The following is a 23,616-nucleotide window of genomic DNA, read 5'->3' as shown; positions in this document are numbered from 1 at the left end:
AAATAAAGTGGCCAATTAATGATACAGGTAAAACTCAGGTGGTTCATGTTTTAGGGAGGAGCTTGAGAGTTCAATTTGGCATATGATTGATTTGAATTTCCTTTCAGACATCCAGGTAGGGAAGCAGTGCAGAATGAACAATACATTTGGTAGTTATCACATATTGATAATATTTAGAGCCTTGAATTTAAATGAAATCACTAGGAATGTGGATGGATGAGGGACAGAATTATAGGCTCAAAGGTGAAGAGGATGAAACATCCTTCAGGGAGACTGGAGAAAAGCCAGAGAATGTAGTGTTTTGTGGGCCACATTTAAGACTTGTTGCATGGTGAAAGAGATTAGCTGTGTCAAGTGTTACTTCAAAGTCTTACTCTCTTCACCATGACCTATAGAATGCAGTTAGTGCTCTTTCCTGTCAGTTCATGATAGTGATTATTTGTGTACTTAGAAATCAGTAAGCACAAGATATGCCACAAATAGTTAATTCTTGAGCAGTTAGTATTATGCTATATGCATAGGCCGTATGTGACATACACATTGAAGACAAGGCCTTATGACCATTTGGGATACATTATATACATATGGATAAAATAAACAAGATGTTCACCCAGCTTCAAACTTATGAATGGATTCTTTTAAACAATTTATTTATAAATATATTTATTGCTTGGGACTTCCCATGTGTTTTCACGTAAAAATTATACTATAAACGAACACTATAGTCCAACACTAGGCAACCGCTGCTATAATACTGCTAAATTGTATCACCAAGACAAGAGACTGGTCTACCAGGTTAGTTATTGGGTTTACTTATTTTGAATTAGTGATCCATGTAGCCTCTCTATGCCTCAACTTCTTTGGAAGGTAAATAATACATGTGTGATTACCGTTAAGTGATACTGTATTGATAAGGGGCACAGGGTTAATTTTATGAGATTGTGAAGCACCTCAGGTCTTACACTGCAAGTTTCAGATAGTTACTTAAGGAGACAGAGCTACCAAGGGACACCCATCAGATGCACAGCAAGTGATTTAAAAAAATGAGTGACATTCAGGTGTATTCAGTCATCTCCTGATGCCAGCACTCTGGACCCTCCAGAGACAGGATGTTGCTTTAATGTGATTATGCATTTCTCTTTCTTTCCCTGCCCAGTTTAAACCTATCATGCTCATTCCACCAGCATAAACACATGCTTAGTTGGAAAATGTTCAGGGGCAAGAAAAGCAAAGATCACTATGGATGTTGGGCCAACTTGCTACCTCTCCAGGCATTGGACCCATTCCCCACTAAATGAGGGTAATGGTATATTCATACTCTAAGCCTCTGAGCAGGAAAGACCCTCCAGTCTCATGCTTATCATGTGGATTTTGGAGCATCTTCTGTTTCATAGGTTACTGTGCTCTGAAATGCCCTTAAGATTGATATCCTCGTGTGAATGAAGATGAACAATACAGCATATGTGAATGACTAATGTAGAAAACATGAGGAAAGATGCCAGGCTCATTTTCAGTGCTGATGATTGTGGTGTGACACTCTTAAATCAGTCTGAGAAGTGCCCAAGGGGAGGGTTTAATTGCATTTTTGTGCAGTAACTACTGGACAGGTGTCAAAGGGTAGCTCTATCATTCCAGTCGGCTTAGAACAATATATAAAATTCTATCAGGTTCTTGTTTCTCAAGAAAATGGATTTCAACCAATTCAGTATTCGCTATGACTGGTGAGTGTATGGGTGTGTAATTGAGAAATATGGGGAAAAGTTGGAAAAGAGCTAAGGATGGTTATGAATCACTATGTTTTGGGAAGTTGTTCATATACTATTTTTGCCGTCTTGATTTTGTGACATTGAGCCAAGAAATATAAACATATTAAGCAGTTTTGCCAGACTTCCTTTTTCTCTGTGTAATGTTAGCAAGTCATTAGTAAACTTACTCTGCAGTGTATTAAGAAATCTTGCCTGGAACCTGGAAGCGTAGCAATTTCTTTTAGATTTATTAATGGCAATGAGTCAACTCTGTTGAAGTAAGAAATACATAAATTGGGAGGAGGGGAGCTAAAACAGAGGAACTGCTGATAAGAATGTTATTGAAATGTTTTAGTATTGTGATATTTTGCCTTTACTGATGGCTGATTTGGGTTATGGGAAGTTTGATTTATTCTTTTTTTTTTTTACATTTTTTAAAATTTATTTATGATAGTCACACACAGAGAGAGAGAGAGAGAGGCAGAGACATAGGCAGAGGGAGAAGCAGGCTCCATGCACCGAAAGCCCGATGTGGGATTCGATCTCGTGTCTCCAGGATCGCGCCCTGGGCCAAAGGCAGGCGCTAAACCGCTGCGCCACCCTGGGATCCCCAGGAAGTTTGATTTATTCAAACACAAATTTGATTAGCTGGCCATTTTTTTGGTTGTGTGTGTGTGTGTGTGTGTGTGTGTGTGTACAGAGCCTGAGATTTTCAATCCTGTCAATGATCTTTTAGTTACAAATTCAGAAAGGGCAGGAAAAAAATTCATTTGTTTTTAAGACCTATAATAAAAAAAAAGTTGCCTTTCTGTGGAAGCTGGAATAATTTCCCTGTTTCCCCTGTGATTACTTTTATATTAAAGGTATAAAGCACTTTTTTAGTTTAAATTTGTATCTGTTATGGAAATATAGGCTTAAGTGTACTGGAAAATCAAATGAATAGAGATCAGGGGCATTTTACTGAAAAAGTCATCAGAATCTCTAAATGTGGGAATTCGGTGGATGCATGTAATTGACAGAGGAAGACTCCCTTTGCTCCATTTTGAGCTGTTTTTTTCTCATCAGTTTTGAACTTCAGACCTTCAAAGCAGTGCATGAATAAATGCTGGTTAGTGTGGTATGATCGAGGCAAAACTTCTATAAAAATATTGTCTTAGATGCTGTGTCTTTTTGATCTCAGATTTCTGCCTACTCAAATCCTATTTTAAGGACAACCTCTTTTAAAAGAACTTCCTAGATAGAGTGACTATGACTTGAATTAAGTTCCTATCTGATTCTTCTAGAACTGTCTCTTCTTCGTTATCTAACTAACATTTAGCTTTTCCCCTCTACTTGCTCTTTTGTGTCTTGCCGACTTCTTGTTCCACCTCCTTCTTTCTCTATATCTTCCTGTGCTTTTATTAATCTCTTTTCCTAATGCTGAGATGAAGTGGAAGGAACCCAAAAGATAGACAGAGATGAATATTCTGGTAGAATATTAATATACCATAGAATAATATGGAATCCAGGAAAACATGGAAAAATGCACAGCTGGGGAAATGCAGATGTCAGTATGCTTGCTTCACATGTATTTTCCTGGCTCTCCAGAGTTGCAAGCACTCAAGGGTCTTGACCACATTTTATTCATTCTATACCACAGTGTCATTTCATGCAGGGCTCAAAGAACAGAATTTTAGTGTTTCACATGCAGTCCTTGTCTGAGGTATCAATCATCTCTGGAACAACTTTGCAAATGGTCACTTGAGCTTGGATACGGTGGTACAAATTGATTCATTAACAGAGGGTTGGTTATGTAAACTATTTTACATGTAGCTCCTCAGTGCCCTATTGATGGCTATGAAGTGAAATATTAATGACTTCAAAAGGCCTTGGAACATGTTTATGTTATATGAGAATAGTTGAAAGCACACTTTAGTATTATAACTATTAACAAAACCAAAAACTGAGCAGCCCGGGTGGCTCAGCGGTTTAGCGCTGCCTTCAGCCCAGGGTGTGATCCTGGAGACCCCGGATCCAGTCCCATGTCAGGTTCCCTGCATGGAGCCTGCTTCTCCCTCTGCCTGGGTCTCTGCCTTTCTCTCTCTCTGTGTCTCTCATGAAAAAAATAAATAAATAATCTTTTTTAAAATATTGAATATATGCATGTTGTAAAAACTGTTTTAGGGCCTATGAGAGATCTTTTTTATTCTTATTTTTCCAAATGTCTGATAACTTGTATATTCATGTTATGATTAAAAATATCTTCCAAAATGGATATAATCAGGGAAGACAACTTTAATGCCAAGTGGTTTGGCTCTTGCTTTGGGCCCTATTGGTGACATCCAACTCTAACTCTCTGTTCTTTCCTAACTCTGGATTTTAAGCTTTGTTTCTCCTAGGAAATAAATTTATACCTTCAAAAGAGCAAGAAAAAAAAGCTGTACATTTCATTAGTGTGTGTAAAAATAGCTTTGACATACAATGGTGTAATCCCTAAATAGAAGGAAGGACAGGGGAAGGTAAGCCAGATGTTTACTTTTAGACGTGGTTTCTAAAGTCTGGTGCATGGAAACCACTTCCCTTAGGAAATACTTTCTTTTTTAGATTATAAGAATTAAGTTTTTTGGGATGCCTGGCTGGCTCAGTCTGGCTCAGAGCATGTGACTGTCAGTTTGGGGTCGTGAGTTCAAGCCCCATGTTGAGTGTAGAGCTTACTTAAAAAAAAGAATTACATTTTGTTTTGTTTTTGAATAAAAGGATGGTTCTTTATAAAAAGTTTCTAATTAATGTGTGGTTAAACGTAGGTAATGGATTACTTGGAAACACATTCAAGGATTTTGAAAGCCTTTTAAAGAAAACACGAAATGTATTTTGATTCAAATTGTTTTCAACAAGAACAATAGATGAAAAACATTATTGGATATTACCTTTCTCACTTAAAAGATATACACCGGAGAAACAGTGAAAACTTGCTTCTTTACCAGACTCTAAATATAGAACGCTTTAATCACCTGTGTTCTGTATAAAATATGCAAATATACTACTCCATCTTTTTTCTCCACAGAAATCAAAGATATACTTTTTAAAAGAAAAAAGATTATCAATGTTAGGTTTAAAAAACCTAACCTTTGTCAATTCTTATAACAGTTTATTTAATTGTAGAATGTGATTTTAGGTTTCCTTTTTCTTTTTAGAATTCATATAGATTCCTCTATTTTTCCTAGACAAAACAAAACATGTGTCCTCTCCATATAACTGTAAAATTTTGGAAAAACAAAGTTACACGTAATGTATCTCAAATTCATTTATCAAATTGGAGGCTAGAATGTATATTAGTATGGAATATTTGATATCAAATGATGATTATGTAAATTTACTTGTGCAAAATACAAGCATCTTAAGTATTAGATAGTACCCTTTGACATATGAGGTATGTGCAAAAGTTGGACACAACTTGGATTTCCAATAAGAATTCAGTAGTACGCCGTGTTTTTTCAGAATGGAATTCTCAGCAAATAGGGTTTTACTTAATCTGAAAAGTATATATTCTTCAAAAACAAAAAAAGTACTACATGAAGTATATTCTTCATGTAGAACTATGAGCAAGACCATAATAGATTGATGTTAACAGTTTCCTGCTTGTGGGAATGAGCCTTAATGCTGAAGTAATAGATGTCACAATGAAATGAGAGTTAGCATGTTATCACAAACTATTTACGAAAACATATGTACCATTCTTTTTTACATTAATATAAAGTTGTCATTTTGTAGACCAAAAAGGGCTCCGATATCGGCAGTTTTACATGGTTCAACTTAGTACCATCATTAGCTGAGAGCTGCCCTGAATAGTCTTGTGGAGCAATATGTTAATACATTGTGACTTTCAAGAAGTTGTTTGATCCCTTGTTGGATTGTCAATGGTCCCCAAGAGGTATTCTGACTGAAATATTATCTCATACAAGGAAGCCAATGTCAGTCATTACTTTAGTTTCCAGAATACCATGAAAGAACAAAAAAGGGAAGAAGATGGGTTTGGTTTCTGGGCATTTTCCCCGGTGGTAGGCAGGATGTACCATGGGCTACCTTTGTATGCAAGTTTACAGTAAAGCTTCTATAATAGTACTTCTCTATTGAACCTAATTTGTTATGTCTAAGAAGCAGCCCCAGTAATTAAGACTACTACATGTCACTGAATTAGAGGGGAAGCTTCTTTTGCAAATGATGTCTGTAAATAAAATTTTAGACAGATATGGCCAATAAAGTTTTAAAAAACTACTTAGGAAATGGATAAACAAATGTGATTCCTCATTGATTCAAACATGCCAGTCAAGGTTGCCTAGGCTTCACCAGTGCAGTATGTGAATTATGAGCCTGTAAGAGTAAAGGCCATCTTGAGATTGTCTCTGGTTTTATGAGCAGGACCTTTCAAAGCAGATCATATCATCTGACATTAGGTGATAGTGGTGGTGATGTATAACAAGAAGGTTAAGAATGAGATAAATAATGATAGCCTTTGGCAACAGTACTCATATGTTACTGCATATAATTGATAAATGATGATTATTTATGTGGTATAACAATTAATAGTAATGATATCCACCACTGTATCTTCTCAAAGTTCTTAGGGAATGAGAGCATCATTTATTATTTTGCTTTTCTCATTACACATTCTTCAAGTCTTTCAAAATAATCTTGCTTACATACTTCAAGTGTTCAGATGTGATGTTGTGAATATGTGATTTGATTCTTTTCCTAAAGACTAGTTTCCTCTCAGGATGAAACTGGGTTCCCCCACAAGGAAATAATGGCAGAAAGAGAGAGAAGAGAGAGAGAGAGTTGTATAATTATTCATTACAGAAATTTGGCAAGATAATACTTCTCTTCCTCTTTAAGCAAGTGTGTAATAGTACAGATGTCAGTTTAATTATAACTGGACTAGGCTATTATATCAATTTATTGGAAGCAGTGTTCTTTTCCAAATGAGAAAAAAAATGAAATCAATCTTAAATACTCAGTTATAAGAACTTGCCAGGCCGTCAGAAGAGCATGTGACTCTTGATCTCCAGGTCATGAGTTCAAGCTCCAGGTTGAGTATGGAAATTACTTAAATAAGTAAATAAAACTAAAAAAGTTGTCATTGAGCCAGTTACACATATATCATTGATGTAACTCAGCTAGGTACTAATATCTAATACCTGCAGTTGAAAATTTTTACATCACTTAAAATCTTCAAATTATTAATGTGACTTTTAGAATTATAGGTATGAAAATATACTTTTAAATGAAATCATGATTTATGGTATTAACAGAGAAGGAATTTATGGAAGGCATTCAGAACATTCTGTATTGTTTTGATGAACATGAACATCTGAGCATCTGAGTAAAGGGGGAAAAAAGCAAAACCAGAACTTCTGGTATCACTTGTATTTTAAAATCTATGCTATAGCCTATTTTTAAAACAATGTATTCACATCTTCCCTGGGGTTATTTAATTTTTGACACATTTTCCTTCAATGACAAAATAACTAGTCAAGAACTTTCTAACACATGAAAAAGTTGTTCCTAGGCATTGGACTCATGGAAACATTTTCATGATTGTCAGTGATTGCTTTGCATTCCAAGGCTAGTTTCGTACAATTACAAATAAGTGTGTTTTATCGGTGTTTGGTGTAAGAGATGAATATAGTTCCAAAATGCCAAATGACATTGAGACAACCTGTTATAACTCAAGAATGCACAAAATCACAGTAGAACTCTGTGAACTTCTGTTCTAAAGACATCACTGTCATGGAAACTGAGATTTTTCATCATTACTTTTATGACTAATTACCTTTATCATCTCAATGTGTGCAAAGCTCTTAGAGCTCTATTTCTGAAGTTTCAATTTATACTCTTGACTAGAAGCATGTATTCAACTTATTTTTCTTGATGTACACTCTATGATTGTCTATATACTGAAGATCAAAATTAAATGCGAGTCCAAACAAGAGTATTTTATACAATCTCTATTATAGATTTTAAGTTTGGAAGCCCTCTTTAATCAGTACTTCAACTAATCATAGATTAGGATTAAATTCATGGATCCAAATTTCCTTTAATCTAAACAATTCAACATATTTATAGGTTGTCAACATGACTTGATTGTTTGCAAAAGTGACCTTTTATGGAAAAGTGAATTTTTATTTCTGATGAAGTTTTACTCTAGTCACATAATATGGCACATGCAGAAACAGTTCTAAAGAAGTCATTTGTTATGTACTTTGATAGCCTGAGTTGATGTTGAAATCAGAGAGTTTTAGATCTATACCAGTACTGGGCAACCAGTTTCCTGTGGATGTAGACCAAGAGATCTTGTACAAAAATATAAAATAAATTCAAAAGAATAATCCAAATAAAGAACCTTGTGGTAGACTCATTCACATAGTGATCTGACATATTCCCAGTACCATCTCAAGCCTCTGTTGCAATAATCACAGCTCTGTGGTAACTATTTACAAACCGTACATTAGGTCTACATTTGCTTCTTTTGCATTTAAATGATTTGTGGATGTTATCTAAGTGTCTGGGTAATGTTGCACCTCATCATTGGCAACAAAGAAATAGGGTAAAATAATGGTGCTGACCATGTAAGCTGTTTTGTCAATTTCTGGAAAAATTAGCTGGCTTCTAGTCAATAAAATAATTAATTGTATTTAATGGGGTGGAGTCTAAAGACATGCCTTATCTTCTCTTGTTTACACTATATCACCCATTTTTAAAAAATATACTTGGAGTATATTTATGATGTATCTAAATCCACCATCCTTTTCCTTGATTATTTTACTGGAAGCATTAGTTTTCCTGGGAGTTACAAAGGTAGAGATTATGAGCCTATGCTTTCAATGTTTATATGCACATTCCTTCTGTTTATTGCTATCTGAAAATATTTCCAAAAACATTTTTAGATTTTTTTTTATGATAGTCACACAGAGAGAGAGAGAGAGAGAGAGAGAGAGAGGCAGAGACACAGGCAGAGGGAGAAGCAGGCTCCATGCACTGGGAGCCTGACGTGGGATTCGATCCTGGGTCTCCAGGATCGCGCCCTGGGCCAAAGGCAGGCGCCAAACCGCTGCGCCACCCAGGGATCCCCATTTTTAGATTTTTAAGTTTTATTTATAAGTCCTTTTATTTGCTTGTTCTTATAGTTATTTAATTAAATGCCATTTTCATGCTAATAGTATATTTAATGATAAAACACTAAAAACATTGAGGATTTCATGTCACAAAAATACAAAGAAGTTTTATTTTTTAATTTTTATTTTTTATTATTTTTATTTAACATTGCTCTGGAAATACTGATGAACGTAATAAGGGATGAAAGGTAACAAAACATAACTTTTGGAAGATACAGAGGTAAACTGCCATTATTTGTAAGCTGTAAGTTGCTTACTTTGGTTCTCAAGGTAGAAAGCAAAATCAAACAAAAAATTTTCAGTATACAGCAGTGGTTCTCAAAATGTCATCTCAAGACCCTTTCAGAGGTCTGTTTTACTAAAAATGCTAAGATGATTTTGCCTTTTCCAATTCCCTTGTCTCATGAGTTTACAGTGGAGTTTTTTGAAGGCTATGTGATGTGCTCTCCAGTGGGTTAAATGCAGAAGCATGTATTAGAATCTGTTTTCTATTAACCCAGAAATATAAGATATTTATAAAATTACAAAACAGTACCTCTCTTCTCACTAAATATTTTTCGAATTTGGAAAACATAATTATCTTCATAAAAGCAGGTTGCTTATATTAACATATAATGGCCGCCTTGTTATTTTTACATGAACTAATCAAAACATCTTGAAAATTAGAAATTCTAGTAAATATAGTAAATATCAATAGTTATAACTCACATATAAAAAGATCTTTGATGTCTTCAATAATTTTTGAGACTGTAAAGTGGTTTTGAGATAAAAAGTTTGAGAGTTGCTTGTGCAGAGAATGGGCAGTATATATTTGTGTATACAGCAGCAATAACCAGTTATAATTCAAAATGGGAAAAAGTAAAATGCCTAAGAATGACCTGACAGACCTGTGTGAAGCATGAAAAAGTACTCTATTTCAGGATATTAATGGACTCAATAAATGGAGATTCATACCATGATCTGTGATAGGAAGTTTCACTATTATAATAGTGTTCAGTTTCCTTAATTAACTTATGAATTTCACATGTATCCAAATAATGGAAATAGGTTAAACCTGTGGAAATGAAAATGTCTGTAAAATTTAATTGATTGTAAAGTTAATGTAAGAATAATAGATTAGTAACTACAAAAATATTTTTAAAAGAAAGTCAAGGAGGCCTGCCTTATCTATATTTAAATTATAATACAAAGGTGAAAAAAATCAAATATCTCAAAACTAGCTTTATTGTGTGTTGTGTACATATATGCATATATCTATATTTGTGTGCATTTAATATATAATAAAGGAAGCATTATTGTTTAACTTCACTCACAATAAAAGGTTTATAAATATAAACAATTCTTATCAATTCACTAAAGATAAAATATTAATATTAGAGGTAATAGCATTGCTAAGCATTTGTAAATTGTTAGGGGGCAACTGTAAATTGTAACAACCTTCCTGGATAACTACCTGATACTGTAAATCAAGTTCATTAAAATATTCTTAATCTTTAATGTGACAAATTTATTTCTAGCAATCTCTCAATGAAATATTCAGAAATGAAAAAAAACATTTATACATAAATATGTTCACAGCAGCACTTTTCATAAGAAATTTTAGAATAGCATATATGTCTACATATCTGGCAATGATTAAGTAAAATGGTAATGACAAAGAAAAACTATACGTAAAAAAACACGGAGTAAAAATAGAGAATACATATCATATATTTCATAGATCCAACCATGTAAAAATTATAGCAAAAAACCAGGGGTAGGTACCCTAACATGTTCACAGTGGTTTTCTCTGGATTCTGGAATTATAAATAATTTTTATTATCTTTGTTAATGCCTTTCTGTATTTTCCTAAATATTTTTACAATAAATATACGTTATTATTAAAATTTTTTTAAAAAAGCATTACTGTTCAATTAACTTTACACAGAACTATTGAAGTTTTAATTTCTAGGGTGAAAGAAATCAGACAACTGAAATTTTGTATTGCATTTCAGTTCTGGATTACATGCTCTTTTCCATAACTTCCTGGGGGTAGTGCCTTCCATTTTCACAGTGTAGTTTTTGTTTGTTTGCCAGTAAACTAACCTTAAACAAGTCACTTTACCTTTCTCTTCATCTTGCTTATCAAAAGAAGCTCCTTCCAATTTTAAAATCTGGAAATTAAATGATAAAGTTTTCTAAAACTATACGCAGAAACATCTTTTCCTACAATCTTTATGTTTCTCTTTTACTGCACAATTTTCTCCTATATTCCCTTCTATGTTTTGTGCTTCTGCATTTCCCCATCCCTTGCTCAGGATCTAGATTGAAGGGATTATAATGTTATCTTTCTGTCTGTCTCTCTAAACTACTCAAAGTGGCATCCAGATCCTATAGTCCCTATATGAATGTTGTTGAGTGATTGTCATCTATGGATCTTTGATGATATTTTGGTGAAGCTATATTTTAATAGAATTTATAAAAAGTCTGCAGAGATTCTAAGAATCTAGATAAACATAGACTAAGTGAAGTGTGATAGTGAATTGCTGTTGCCTTTCCTTCTCATCTTAACCTGTTTTGTTGGACCTTATAAATACACTGTACAGTCATATACAACCCAGGCTTGCTTGCATATGTTTAACATTCAAAATGATGAGCACTTTGAAAATAGTTGCTTTTTGATGAAGCTGTTATGTATTATTTAAATCTTAAGTTTGCATTCTGATATTTTAACTCTGTGGTACTTACTAAAAAACATGGCTATATGTAGTAGTTAATTCAAGTAAGTCACTGAATATATTAATGGATGAGATACGGTTGCATATTGGTACAATATGATGTGCTCCATACAGATCTATTCACTTGATATCAAATACAATTTTCTTATCATTTAATTTATTACATTCTTTAGAATAAAGTCTTAATCTATATTGTATACTTCAAATGGGAAAGCAAGCTTTAGAATTGATTCTCTTTGTCTAATTCATCAACTGGGTGAAATATACACTGTTTGATGCCTCCATGTGATTCATGTGTACTGATAAATTTCTTTTTAAACTTGCAGCAAATAGTGGCAGCAATAAATGCAGGGATTATACCTTTAGGAAACACCTCCAATCAAATCAGTCACTGGGATTTGGGAAGTTCCTTCTTCTTTGCTGGGACTGTTATAACAACTATAGGTAGGAGACAACTTATTTTGTTTTTTAATTTTGGTACAGCTTGTGAGCTAAACTTCATGTTTGCATTTTGCTTTTACAGTTGGTCAAATTGGTCTATGGAAGGTAGAAAAGTAGATTTTAGTAAATTGATTTGGAAAAGAGGGTTTAAAGGTTGGAACAAAGGAATGATGGAAATGAATTAGTTATTGTACTGGAATACTACGTTAAGTTTAAGATGCATATGAACCCAGGGAGCAGCACATTTGAGTCATTTGACTAATGGAGAGTAATGTCAAGAAATGGCTTGAAATAATGATTTTTGGGAGGGCAAGTAGTTTCAAATTTCCCTGCATCTTTGATTTTTTTAGTGTGGAAAAAGAAAGATTTGCGTACAGTTTTGACATTCTTTTCATGAAGCTCTTATTTGATATCACCTTTTTCAATTTGTAAATTTTAACTCTACATTTCAACAGACTGTTTCTGTTCTTATATGCTAGTCTGTTATGATTACTTTAGGGCTTTTAAAATATATATTGTTTTTGCAATAGCACAAATGTATAAAAATTAACCATGAAATAGGAAAATTACAAAAAGAATTAAAGTTAAAACCCTTGCTGTTTGCCTCCTATTTATATTGTCTGTTATAATGTTAAAAAGGACCACATAATGGAACATGGTCTCTTTTTGGGTTGACTGTGCATATGCTCAGCACCTTCTAGGAAGCAGAGTGGGTATATATGGATGAGTTTTCTTCTGGTATTTAGGCATTCAGTGCCCAAGAAATATCCAGAAGCTGTAACTACAGACCCATAGTGAAAACCACACTTGCCATGCTTTGGGGATTGGGAAGGGTTACAGCTGTCTTATTTCATGAAAGGAGGTGGGTTTAAAGCATAATTTTCAAGAAAGGGAAGGAAATGACTCATCTCAGTTATGAAGGAATTTTCAGTGGAAGAAGAATTCTTCCCTTCTACGTAAGCTTGTGATAAGATTTCCCATCATGGGCCTGATTTCGGGGTGTGAATTATGATTCTAAAAGTTTTCATTTTCTTATGTGATACCATTGATAAATTATGGAGTAGATAAGGTTTCAACTCAGTACTTTATATTGAACTCCTAAGTAAGAGGACATGGACAGTGTATAGATGAACTCCTGCTTAAAATTTTCCCTTGAAAATTGAGTTTGTAGAGTCCTGTCATTATCCGAAACTACTGTAATGCCTCTTTGTACCCGATCACTTGCCAGTGAAATAAATACCTGAGCATGTTGATTTTTGCCTTTGTTAAGAGGTCAAGGAGCTATATTTACTCTTCCATTTCCACCAGCTAGGTCAAAAGTTGTGTGGCTGTGAAAACCTGGAAGAATGGCAACCTTGATTTCTAACCATAATGACAGGTTAACTTTGGAGCTTAGACGTCTTGGACCATTTCTACTATGGAAATAACTGTTTATTGTGTAAACTACTTAGAGTCTAGAAGAGGGGGAAAAAAACCAACCTCACAGACTGAGTGAGAATGGTTTGTTTCTGCCCCATGAAAACTCAAAAGTCCAAGTTCTAACTCATTATGACCACCACTAAATCATTCTGCAAGAGACTTAGTCATTATACTGACTTACAGTTGCAGCATATGTTTGTAAACAGTCTCATTTTTTGAATCCCAAATTCAGTAAGTTTTGCAGACATATACTTCAACACATGAAAAAAATAAACCATTATTACCAGCCTTACCCCAAATTATAGCCATTAAGCACAGGAGCTGATTATTCCGGTTGTTTAGGTAGCTGCCCAACAGCCCAAATCCCCTGCTGTTCTCTCAGACTTCAGTCTTAGGTGGATTAAGTCATTCTAGGTCACCCACATCTCCTCCACAGTCTTTTACTCCTAGGTCAAGGTTATCTCCTCTGACCTTAGACGAGACTATGGTCTAGGGTAGGATAAAAATGTTGGCCTATTTCATCCGTGTCCATTTGACAAGTAAGCCATCACTCAGCAAAACTCAAAGTATAATTATTAATCTTCATAGTGATAATAATGTGAGCTTTGAAGTGGTTTTTAGCAATCACAGAAATTGTAACCTCTAGCATTAGCCCTATTGCATTAGTCATTTTAAAAAAAGGTTTGAGACAGTTTGGGAGGATAAATTGCAGTGGCTTTTATGGGGTGCCTGGTACAGGCAGTGCTTCACAGAGCTGCGTTAGCTGCAGCTGTGCAAGATTCGTCTATTCAGTGTTCTCAATTTTTCTAAGAAGCCACAGGGACTCTTACTATGCATTGGAAATATGCCTGAGGGAAGTTCAATCAAACAAAACAGATTATTAAAACCTAAGGCCTGGGGTAGCCCGGGTGGCTTAGCGGTTTAGTGCCGCCTTTGGCCCAGGGTGTGATCCTGGAGACCCAGGATCGAGTCCCACGTCGGGCTCCCTGCATGTAGCCCGCTTCTCCCTCTGCCTCTCTCTCCTCTCTCTCTCTCGTTTCTCATGAATAAATAAATAAAATCTTAAAAAAAAAACCCTAAGGCCTAATTGTAGAGAATCTCTTCATATATATCTACATACTTTTCCCAAAAATCATATACTTCCAAACCCTGCACAAATTCCATTCCACAGTTGCAGACTAAAATCCAATCTTGACTGTACTCATTCCCTCAGGCCTCACTTCCAGTCCATCGATCAGTTCTGTTGGCTCTGACTTTAAAGTACATCCATAATGTAACTACTACTCACCATCCAAACCATCCCCATTTTAGCCCAAGGCAGCATTGTCTCAGTGTCAGCATCCTTGCAGAAAGAAGCCTTCTGCTAAGAGCATTTCTATGCTTTCAAACTCAGAGCAAACACTGTACTTCTCCCTGTCTCACCTAGTAAGATGCACATTCTATGAGGTTAGGGTTTGAGTCTTTTCTGTATCTCTGGTGGTTGACCTATAGTGGGTGCTTAACAATTGGAATTAATAACAAATATACGCATTCTAAAGAGTATAAACTATGGCTTGTTGTAAATTACATAACACTAAATTGATAGCTATTACACTATGTTCTTAGCGCTTTCAACAGATTTTAGTGTCAGCTTGTTTGCTAGTTCGCTCCTTTATCTATTCAACAAATAATACAGCACTGTCACTTTGTTACTATAAAGATGAAAGATACAGTACTTGAGCCTAAGTTGCCCACAGACCAGTCAGAAAGGGCAATGGACAAATAGTCATATATAATGTATAGTGCCACATACTGTGGGTTAAGAGTATTTAATATATATACGAACTACACTTTAGGTAGATAATGGGATTTAGGTAGATACGTGGATGGGTAAGGAAGCAACAGTATTTTCCTTTTCTTTGTAAATGTTGTCCTAGTTGTGACCTGAAAGAGAATTAGGAGGTTTCCAGGTGAATGAAGGCGGAAAGGGAACATTCTAGGCATTGGGAGTTTGTGTGGGAGAGATTAGGGCTAAGGAACATTATGTTCTGTTTGGGAATTGCAAGGTATCTAGAATAGTTGTTTTTAGTTGAAGGGATTCATCCTCAGGACCATGTAAATCGGTAAGTCACTGTAAGTGGCTCCTGTTGGATCAGTGCTATTTCTGCCACTGCCAGGATATAAAGGACACAGTCGCTGCTTACAGTCCACTTTGGGAGATTAAATGTACACTTATGAAATAACTGAAGAATAAAAGAAACAAGTCTGTGTAACTGAATGTTATATGGAACAGTGGTTTAAACAATGGTTTAAGAATTAAGAAAAAGGAAAGTACATGTGGGCTGGAACTGGGAGGGGAGTGTTAATTAGAGAAGTTGGATTTGATCTATGCTTCGAAGAAAATGTTTTGGTTTAAATTGTTGGAGGAGGAAAGGGCCTCTAAGTCTGTGACATGGCTAAGCAATACAAAGAGAGGTATGAGCTTGGTTTAATTTGAGGATAGAAAAGTGAGTATTTGAGTAGACTACAGGGGTTGTTTAAAGAGTAGTGGGAAATAATTGAGTGATTCAGATGGGAAGGATACAGTTGAATAGAATGTGATGTTTGAGACTTGCTGTAATAAGATAGAACATGGGTTGGTTTGGGGTTTAGCTGTTGTTGGAAAGTGAAGTGACAGGTTAAAAGTGACATTAGAAGATGCATCTGTCAAGAAGAGGATAGGAGGAGATGGATGGTGGAGAGAGCAATTAGGAGCCCATCCCAGGCACCCATGGAAGGGGAATAGGAAGGTTGACTGGGATGTTGAAGTCGATGCTTCAAGAAGAGAGGAAGACAAAATGCTAAAGTAATTCCATGCGAGACTCAGCACCTTAGTGACTAGTACAAGTTGAATATTGCAATGAATATTTAAGCAGCAGGGTTGCAACTCATTGACAGTGCTCTTTTCTCCTGAAGAGAAAAGAGTCAACAAATGGCCAAGATTTCCTACTTTGTGTCCTTTTTGGAAGCTTCCTTTTAGTAGCTCCGTTCCCCAACTTTTGCTTATCTATTCTTTTTTTTTTTTTTTTTTTTGCTTATCTATTCTTTAAATCAGACGGATTAGGAATGCAAGGTGGATGGGCTCCCTCCTGAAGCTCTCATTAGGGCTGGAGAGACGAGCAATCAATCAGGACATTTAAAAAAACAGCACCGGGATCCCTGGGTGGCGCAGCGGTTTGGCGCCTGCCTTTGGCCCAGGGCGCGATCCTGGAGACCCGGGATCGAATCCCACGTCGGGCTCCCGGTGCATGGAGCCTGCTTCTCCCTCTGCCTGTGTCTCTGCCTCTCTCTCTCTCTCTGTGACTATCATAAATAAAAATAAAAAATAAAAAAAAATAAAAAAACAGCACCATTACGGATGAGAATAAATGCTACCCAAGAAGTTCATGTGTGGTGATAGAGAGTAGTTAGAGGAGCCAGAGCAGGAAGAAGGAGATGTTCTAAAGAAGATTGATTTAAGAACTCTCTGAGCAGGTGACATCGAAGCTGAAATGTGAAGCATGAGGAGAGATCAGCTAGATAGAGAAGAGTGTAAAGATGCATTCAGGCAGAGGACCAGCAATGGCAGAGATCCTGAGTGGGACAGATGTGAGCATATTTGAAGAATACAGATGAGTACTTGTGGCAGGACCTGGAGGAAGAAGCAAGGTTAGCAAGATTAAGAGGAGCCAGGGCATGTGGGACTGGATAAGTCATGGCAACATTCTGAATTATTAGGAAGCCCCTGAAAGATTTAAGCACAAGAGAGGGATGATGTGACTCAAGTGCCATTTGTAGGGCATGAGAGGAAGCAAGAAGACCAGTGAGAAGGTTATCCTGTTGAGGCATCCGGGTGGCTCAGTCCATTGAGCATCTGACTCTTGATTTCAGCCCAGGTCATGATCTCAGGGTCTTGAGATCAAGCCCTGCATTGGCTTCATGCTCAGCGTGGAGCCTGCTTAAGATTCTTTCTCTCCCTCTCCCTCTGCCCCTCCCTCCTCTCCCCCTCTCTCTAAAATAAATAAATCTTCAGAAAAAAACGACAAAGAAGGTCATCCCATTAATCCCTATGAGCGAAGATGATGCCTGGAACTAAGGAGGTGGCAGTGAGGAGGGTAAATCATGTCCACCTTTTACCCTCCTCACTGCCAATTTGACAGATACAGGATTTAAAAAAGAAATTTTACTGGTAGACCTATACTTATCCCTGAGCATAGTGCCAAAGGGGGACTATTTTAAATTATTTTAAAGCCAATAAGAAATCACTTATACTCTAGAACAAGCTGTTGGCAAAAATGATGTAATGGACAAGTGTATTCTATTTTGAGTTCAGTTTAAAGATCAGAATAAAATGTCAGATGATTTTATTACCTGAAGGCATTAAAATATAATGAAATTTTTCCCAGTGGAAAGTAAAGTGGAATGCCAAGACTAGGATTTGCCCAAGCTTATCACTCAATCATGATCTCTGAGCGTCAGAATGCAGATAACAAGGGCACCATTATAGTCTCTAGCAACTGTGAGATCCCAAAGCATCATGCTGGGAATTATGGAAGACATTTCCTTGGAGTAGCGGTTCTCCTATTTACAAAGCACTCTTGTTTTCTACCACTTGACTGTAGGGATTGAAATCAATGATGTAGCATCCATGTTTATTTTTCCTATATTTTGAACCAGCCGCCAGAACCTTCGATTTGCTTTTACCTACTCTGAATTGCTAAAACTGTTATGGCAATGCTCACAGATTTACTGCAAACCCACATTTTGCCTGTTTAACATAAATGCTTAATTGATTAGAAAAATAACAACACTAAACAACCACCACCAGAAAAGGAAAAAAAAAATGAAAGGTTTAGAGTAACTGTCAAAGGCAGTTCCAAATAACAGAAAAGTTAATATTGGAAAGGCAGAGGATATATCGAAAACTGTGAAGCCTTATGCATGTCTTTTTTTTTTAAGATTTTATTTGTTTACTCATAAGGGACACAGAGAGAGAGGCAGAGAGATAGGCAGAGGGAGAAGCAGGCTCCCTGCGTGTGAGCCTGATGCAGGACTCGCTTCAAAGATCCCTGAGCCCAAGGCAGACGCTCAACCACTGAGCCACCCAGGAGCCCCAGCCTAATGCATGTCTTGAGCAGGGAATCTACCATTTCTGTTGGATATGGCAAGAAACTATAATTTAAAGAGTGAGGGAAAAATTGTAAGACTATTTTCTGTCCAATGTTGTGATTTCATGAAGCTACTATCAGAACTTGGAAATGAATAGACTTGAAACGGTGGTGTAGAATTTGACAGAGAGCATTCTCCAAGGGGATGATGTTATTGCAGCTTTGGGTGTTGGGTGTTATCTTATTAATTTAGTACACTCATGATTCTGTGGCATTTCACTAGTCTGTTGGCTATTCTCAGAGAATTGCAGACTGTAGTTTGGAACCCCCCCCCATTTTTTTAAGAGAATGAGGGTGGGGGGAGGGATTACAAACGGAGAGGAAGGGAGAAAGAATCTTAAGCAAATTCCCCACTGAGTGCAAAGCCCCATGTGGGGCTCAGTCTCCCAATCCTTGATTTCACAATTCTGAGATCATAACCCGTGCCGGAAATTAAGAGTCAGACGCTCAACTGCTTAATCGACTGAGCCATCCAGGTGCCCCTAGAAACCCATTTTAAAGGAAAGTTGAACTGATTTCAGGCAGCTTAAAATGCAGAGAATCTTGGAAAGTGACTTCCAGCACTGACCCTACGATCTACTTGTGTTTTCTTTACGCCAGTTTGTTAAAGTGGATGATTATTTTTTCCAAGTAATAGTGGTGCAGTTGAATGCTGGTGTGGTGCGGTTGAAATACAGACATTGAAATTAAGAAATTGTTTTGGGTATTTGATTCCATTTCTCTTCCCATCCACCTAAATTAATGAAAATAAAGCCTATCTCAGGGTATTAACATATGTTCCTGCCATTTGAAATCTTCACATGGGTTTATTTATTTTCTAAGTTAACATGCATTTCTCAGAGAATATGTCTTACAAATGGTAGTTAAGTTTGCAGAGTGCAAAATTACATTTGATAGGCAATAAAGCAGGATTATTGCATAAATATATTAAAGACTCCACAGAAGTAATGAAATAGCCATCCTTTCTGCATGTGTATGTTCAATTCAGAGCCCCCAGTTCTCAGAATCCTGTGCTGATCGAAGGGAATTGGGCAGCATTAGGGATATAATCTTCCCAGGAGTAAGGCAGCATTTTTGTTTGTTCTGTGTAGTAGGAAAAACACAGCAAGGTAGTCCAGATCTAACAGAAACCACAGGGCATAGTGAGAGGGGGGCTGCCTACAGTATCAGCATAGTGGCCATTCATTTTTTGGCTATGTTCAAATCAGGAATTGCTTGTATTCTGAAAAAAAAATACACTTTATATATTTCTGCATACTTTTGAAAAATTTGCAATAACATATTTTTAATCTTCTGGAAAGCCGTCACTATCAAATGTGATCAAGAAATTACCCCAAAATTGGAAGCAAGCAATTGTCATGGCATTCATGCCCTGAATACAGAATCTATTTTTTTTCTCATCTTCTCCCCCTTCTCACCCATTGACATGCAGCACTGTTTATCATGGATTATAGATTTTATAGAGCATCTGACTGACCACCAAATATGCAAGTATTGCTCTGAATGGGATTAAAACTAAGTGAGGTGATTATCAGAAAAATACTTTTTGTAACTGTTTCAGATATTTCATTTAATAAAGAAGGAACGTGATAACACGTCTGGGCCTGTCTACTTTTAGCTAGTAATTATGCTACGTATTTGTTTTCTTCCCTATCCTTTTTGAGTGTGTTTGAAAATTTTTAGACTTGTGCAAACTTACTCTTGGACAATGACAATTGGCTTTATTACTTATGTGGTGCTATAAATGTAGCATGATATTTACAAAAGAAGTACTTGTGCCAGATGAAGTTCATGCGTAAGGATGGTGGTCCGGGTGCATGTGAGGTACAAATACACAATACAGATATGTATTTCAATTTCAACTTGGAATTTCATGCAGCCAACTCTTGGTTCTAACATAACATTGGGTAAAACGTTGATAATAGGAACAATCGAACTGTCACAGTTCATCCAAAAATGTACACTAATTACTAATCTTAAACTTCTTTCCCTTTCAACTTGGTTGTTAAAACAGAATATTACTCAGCCATTAGAAACAACAAATACCCACTATTTGCTTTGACATGGAGGGACCTGGAGGGTATTATGCTGAGTGAAATTAGTCAATTGGAAAAGGACAAACATTATAGGGTCTTATTCATTTGGGAAATATAAAAATTAGTGAAAGGGAATAAAGGGAAAGGAGAGAAAATGAGTGAAAATATCAGTGAGGGTGACAAAACATGAGAGACACCTCCTAACTCTGGGGAATGAACAAGGAGTGGTGGAAAGGGAGGTGGGCGGGGGGTTGGGGTGACTGGGTGATGGGCAATGAGGGGGGCACTTGACAGGATGAGCACTGGGTGTTCTGCTATATGTTGGCAAATTGAACTCCAATAAAAAATTCAAAAAAAAATAAAACAGAAACAACAAATGCACAGGTAAATTTAGTTGACGTGTTATACCTCTTCCTTCTAAGCTTAGGTTCCTCTCTTTAAAGGTAATAAGGTGAAATTTCCAAGGGCAAGTGGCAAAAGACGAAAAAAGGAAAGAAGGGGGTATGAAATAAATCATAATCTGCTCAAGTAGCTTGTTCAAAGAATGTGTGTTTTCATAGTTAATTTCAGTGGCATCTATAGCTAATGGAAGCTATGCTTTAAATAAAAAATTAGATATGGGCATAGCCTCCTAATATACATTGTACTACTAAGTAATGTGCTAGACATACTTATGTAGACACTTCACTTAGCTTTACTTACATAATACAACTTAGCATAAAAATATTTTTCTTTTTTTAAAGGAATGATAGAGTAGAAGGAATATCAGATATCATTGCAGAAAATCTAAGTACAGGTTTTTGTTTTTGCCACGAGCTAGGGTTGTATTCTTGAGCCACTCACCATTCTGTTATCCTTAATTTTCTCTTTTGTCAGTGGGGCTAGTATATCTCACAGAGTTGCTGGAAAGGTTAAATGAGATTATGTATGTGAAAATAGTTTGCATCCTGAGTGACAGTATATTAATTTAGAGTAAACTGTTTTATTAGAGCAATTTTTATTACTTTATTATTACAAGAAGCCAATATTATTTTTGCACCTTTATTTATATTACTAATGTTAACAGAGAAACACATTTTTCTTAAACCTTGAATGCACACATTTTCATTCTTACAATAATACATGTAATATTTGCCTTCACATAACTTTTTAAGGTTGGCTCAAGCCAGTTATTAGATTTGACTAATTTCTTCATGTAGTTAACTTGTATTTTGATTTAATGAAATGAGTTGACTGGTTATTTAAGCGATCTATAGATAATCCAAAGTGTGACCATTGAAATAATATATAATGTAACCTTGAGGTGTTATTATTAACTGAGTATAATAAAAATTAATATTTAAATAAATCTGTTTTCTATATGATTTTTTTTAATGTGTGCCTATATATTCATTAGGATGTGCTAAGTTATTTTCTGTAACAAACAATCCCGACAGTTTGGTAGTTTTACAAAATAAAAGTTTATTTTTTTTAATTCATACTGTATAGCAGTGTGGATTGACAGGAGTGCCCTGCCCATTGTTCTTGCTCAGAGACTTAGGATGATAGCTCTGCCTTTTTCAGGGTCCTTTCTTGATCCCTTTGGCCCAGGGAGCAGAACACACTGACTAATCAGGTTTCATATAAGTGTGCACATTGTTTTCACGCACATGACATTGGCCAAACTGACTTCAAAAGCTTAAGTGGGGAAATGCAGTCCTACCAAGTACTCAGAAGAACCCAGATATTTGGTAATAGCTCTAATTGACACCATAAACAAATATACTCATTGAATACCCCTTCATAAAGTTTACTTGATATCCAAGCAAACTAAACATTATAAGAAAATATATTTTATATTTTAATTTGCTTTCCCAAACCTTGTCTCCTTTAACATCATTACTAGAACAGGATTTTTTATTTTTCACATGTAACATTGGCTCCTGTTGTATTATTGAAGGAGACTTGTTCCCAAACCACCTCCCTGTGCAATGGTTTTATTAACGAAACTATCTCAAAACAAAAATAAAAACTAATGTGTTAGCTTTTAGGCAGAAATGTTGCTGTTATTGGTGATATTATTTAGGGATTCCAATAGCATGTAGAGTTTTTTAGTAATGATCATTTAACAAGGTCAAAATCATAATGATAAAAACATTAAAACCAGGAAAATAAATTAAAAGGCTGAGTTATTTTTGATGTAGAAGAAAAGTAATGCAGGGGTCAGCAAACTATGGCCTGTGGGCAAAATCCGGCCTGCCACCTGCTGTGCAATTATTAGAGCACAACCACACCCATTCATTTTAATATTGTCTTTGGCTGGCTTTATGCTGTAACAGAAACCATTTGGCCCACAAAGCTGAAAGTATTTACTATCTGGCCCTTTACAGAAAAAGTTTGCCAATGGTTGACTGAAGGAAGGAGTGGAAAGCAAGGTGAAAGGATAGAGTTTGTAAAGAGAAGCCCTAGATTTGAGACTTGATTCTTATATTTATTCACTGTGTGATTTTGACTACATCATTGAAATTTTATGAGTTGTTTCCTCATGTGAATATTCTAAGTGGCTTCCTAATAGGTGATTAATAATAAATGTGCTTGCCATATCACAGGATTTGGTGAAGACTCAAAGAATAGTGTATTTAATAATGTTTCACAACCATGTACAAAATATTGATCATTTTTCAAGAATATGCTGGTTTTTCCCCTCCCCTTGTCCAGCGAAGATTGACATAAGTCTTGTGACTCAAGTTCTGTGAACCTCTGGAAGGGAGAAGGATAAGCTTCAAGGGTTTATAATCATGCTTTCTGGATAGAGGGTCCACAGATTGTATCAGATTCTTAGAGGGATCCACAATCCTCAAAAGGATTTAAAACCATTGGCTGAGATAAATTCTACTTTAATGCTCAGGACATAAAATGTAATTTCTGTGGCACTTCAACAATTGAGGGGAAACACCATCTTA

General features: G+C 35.9%; 1 protein-coding gene across 7 annotated transcripts in view; it reads left to right on the top strand.

Moving 5' to 3' along the window:
• KCNK2 (potassium two pore domain channel subfamily K member 2) overlaps positions 1–23,616 on the top strand; it is a 199,942-nt gene that overhangs the window by 95,106 nt on the left and 81,220 nt on the right. For all 7 annotated transcript variants that reach the window (XM_055319465.1, XM_055319464.1, XM_055319468.1 and 4 more), the window contains one exon: positions 11,940–12,057. In XM_055319465.1, the coding sequence (XP_055175440.1) occupies positions 11,940–12,057 (118 nt within the window). The remainder of the gene's footprint in view (positions 1–11,939; positions 12,058–23,616) is intronic.

The sequence above is a fragment of the Nyctereutes procyonoides genome, unplaced genomic scaffold (genome assembly GCF_905146905.1).
Source record: "Nyctereutes procyonoides isolate TBG_1078 unplaced genomic scaffold, NYPRO_anot_genome, whole genome shotgun sequence".
NCBI lineage: Eukaryota > Metazoa > Chordata > Mammalia > Carnivora > Canidae > Nyctereutes > Nyctereutes procyonoides.
Note: the sequence above shows the minus strand (reverse complement) of the source record. Positions and strands in the feature narration are given on the sequence as shown.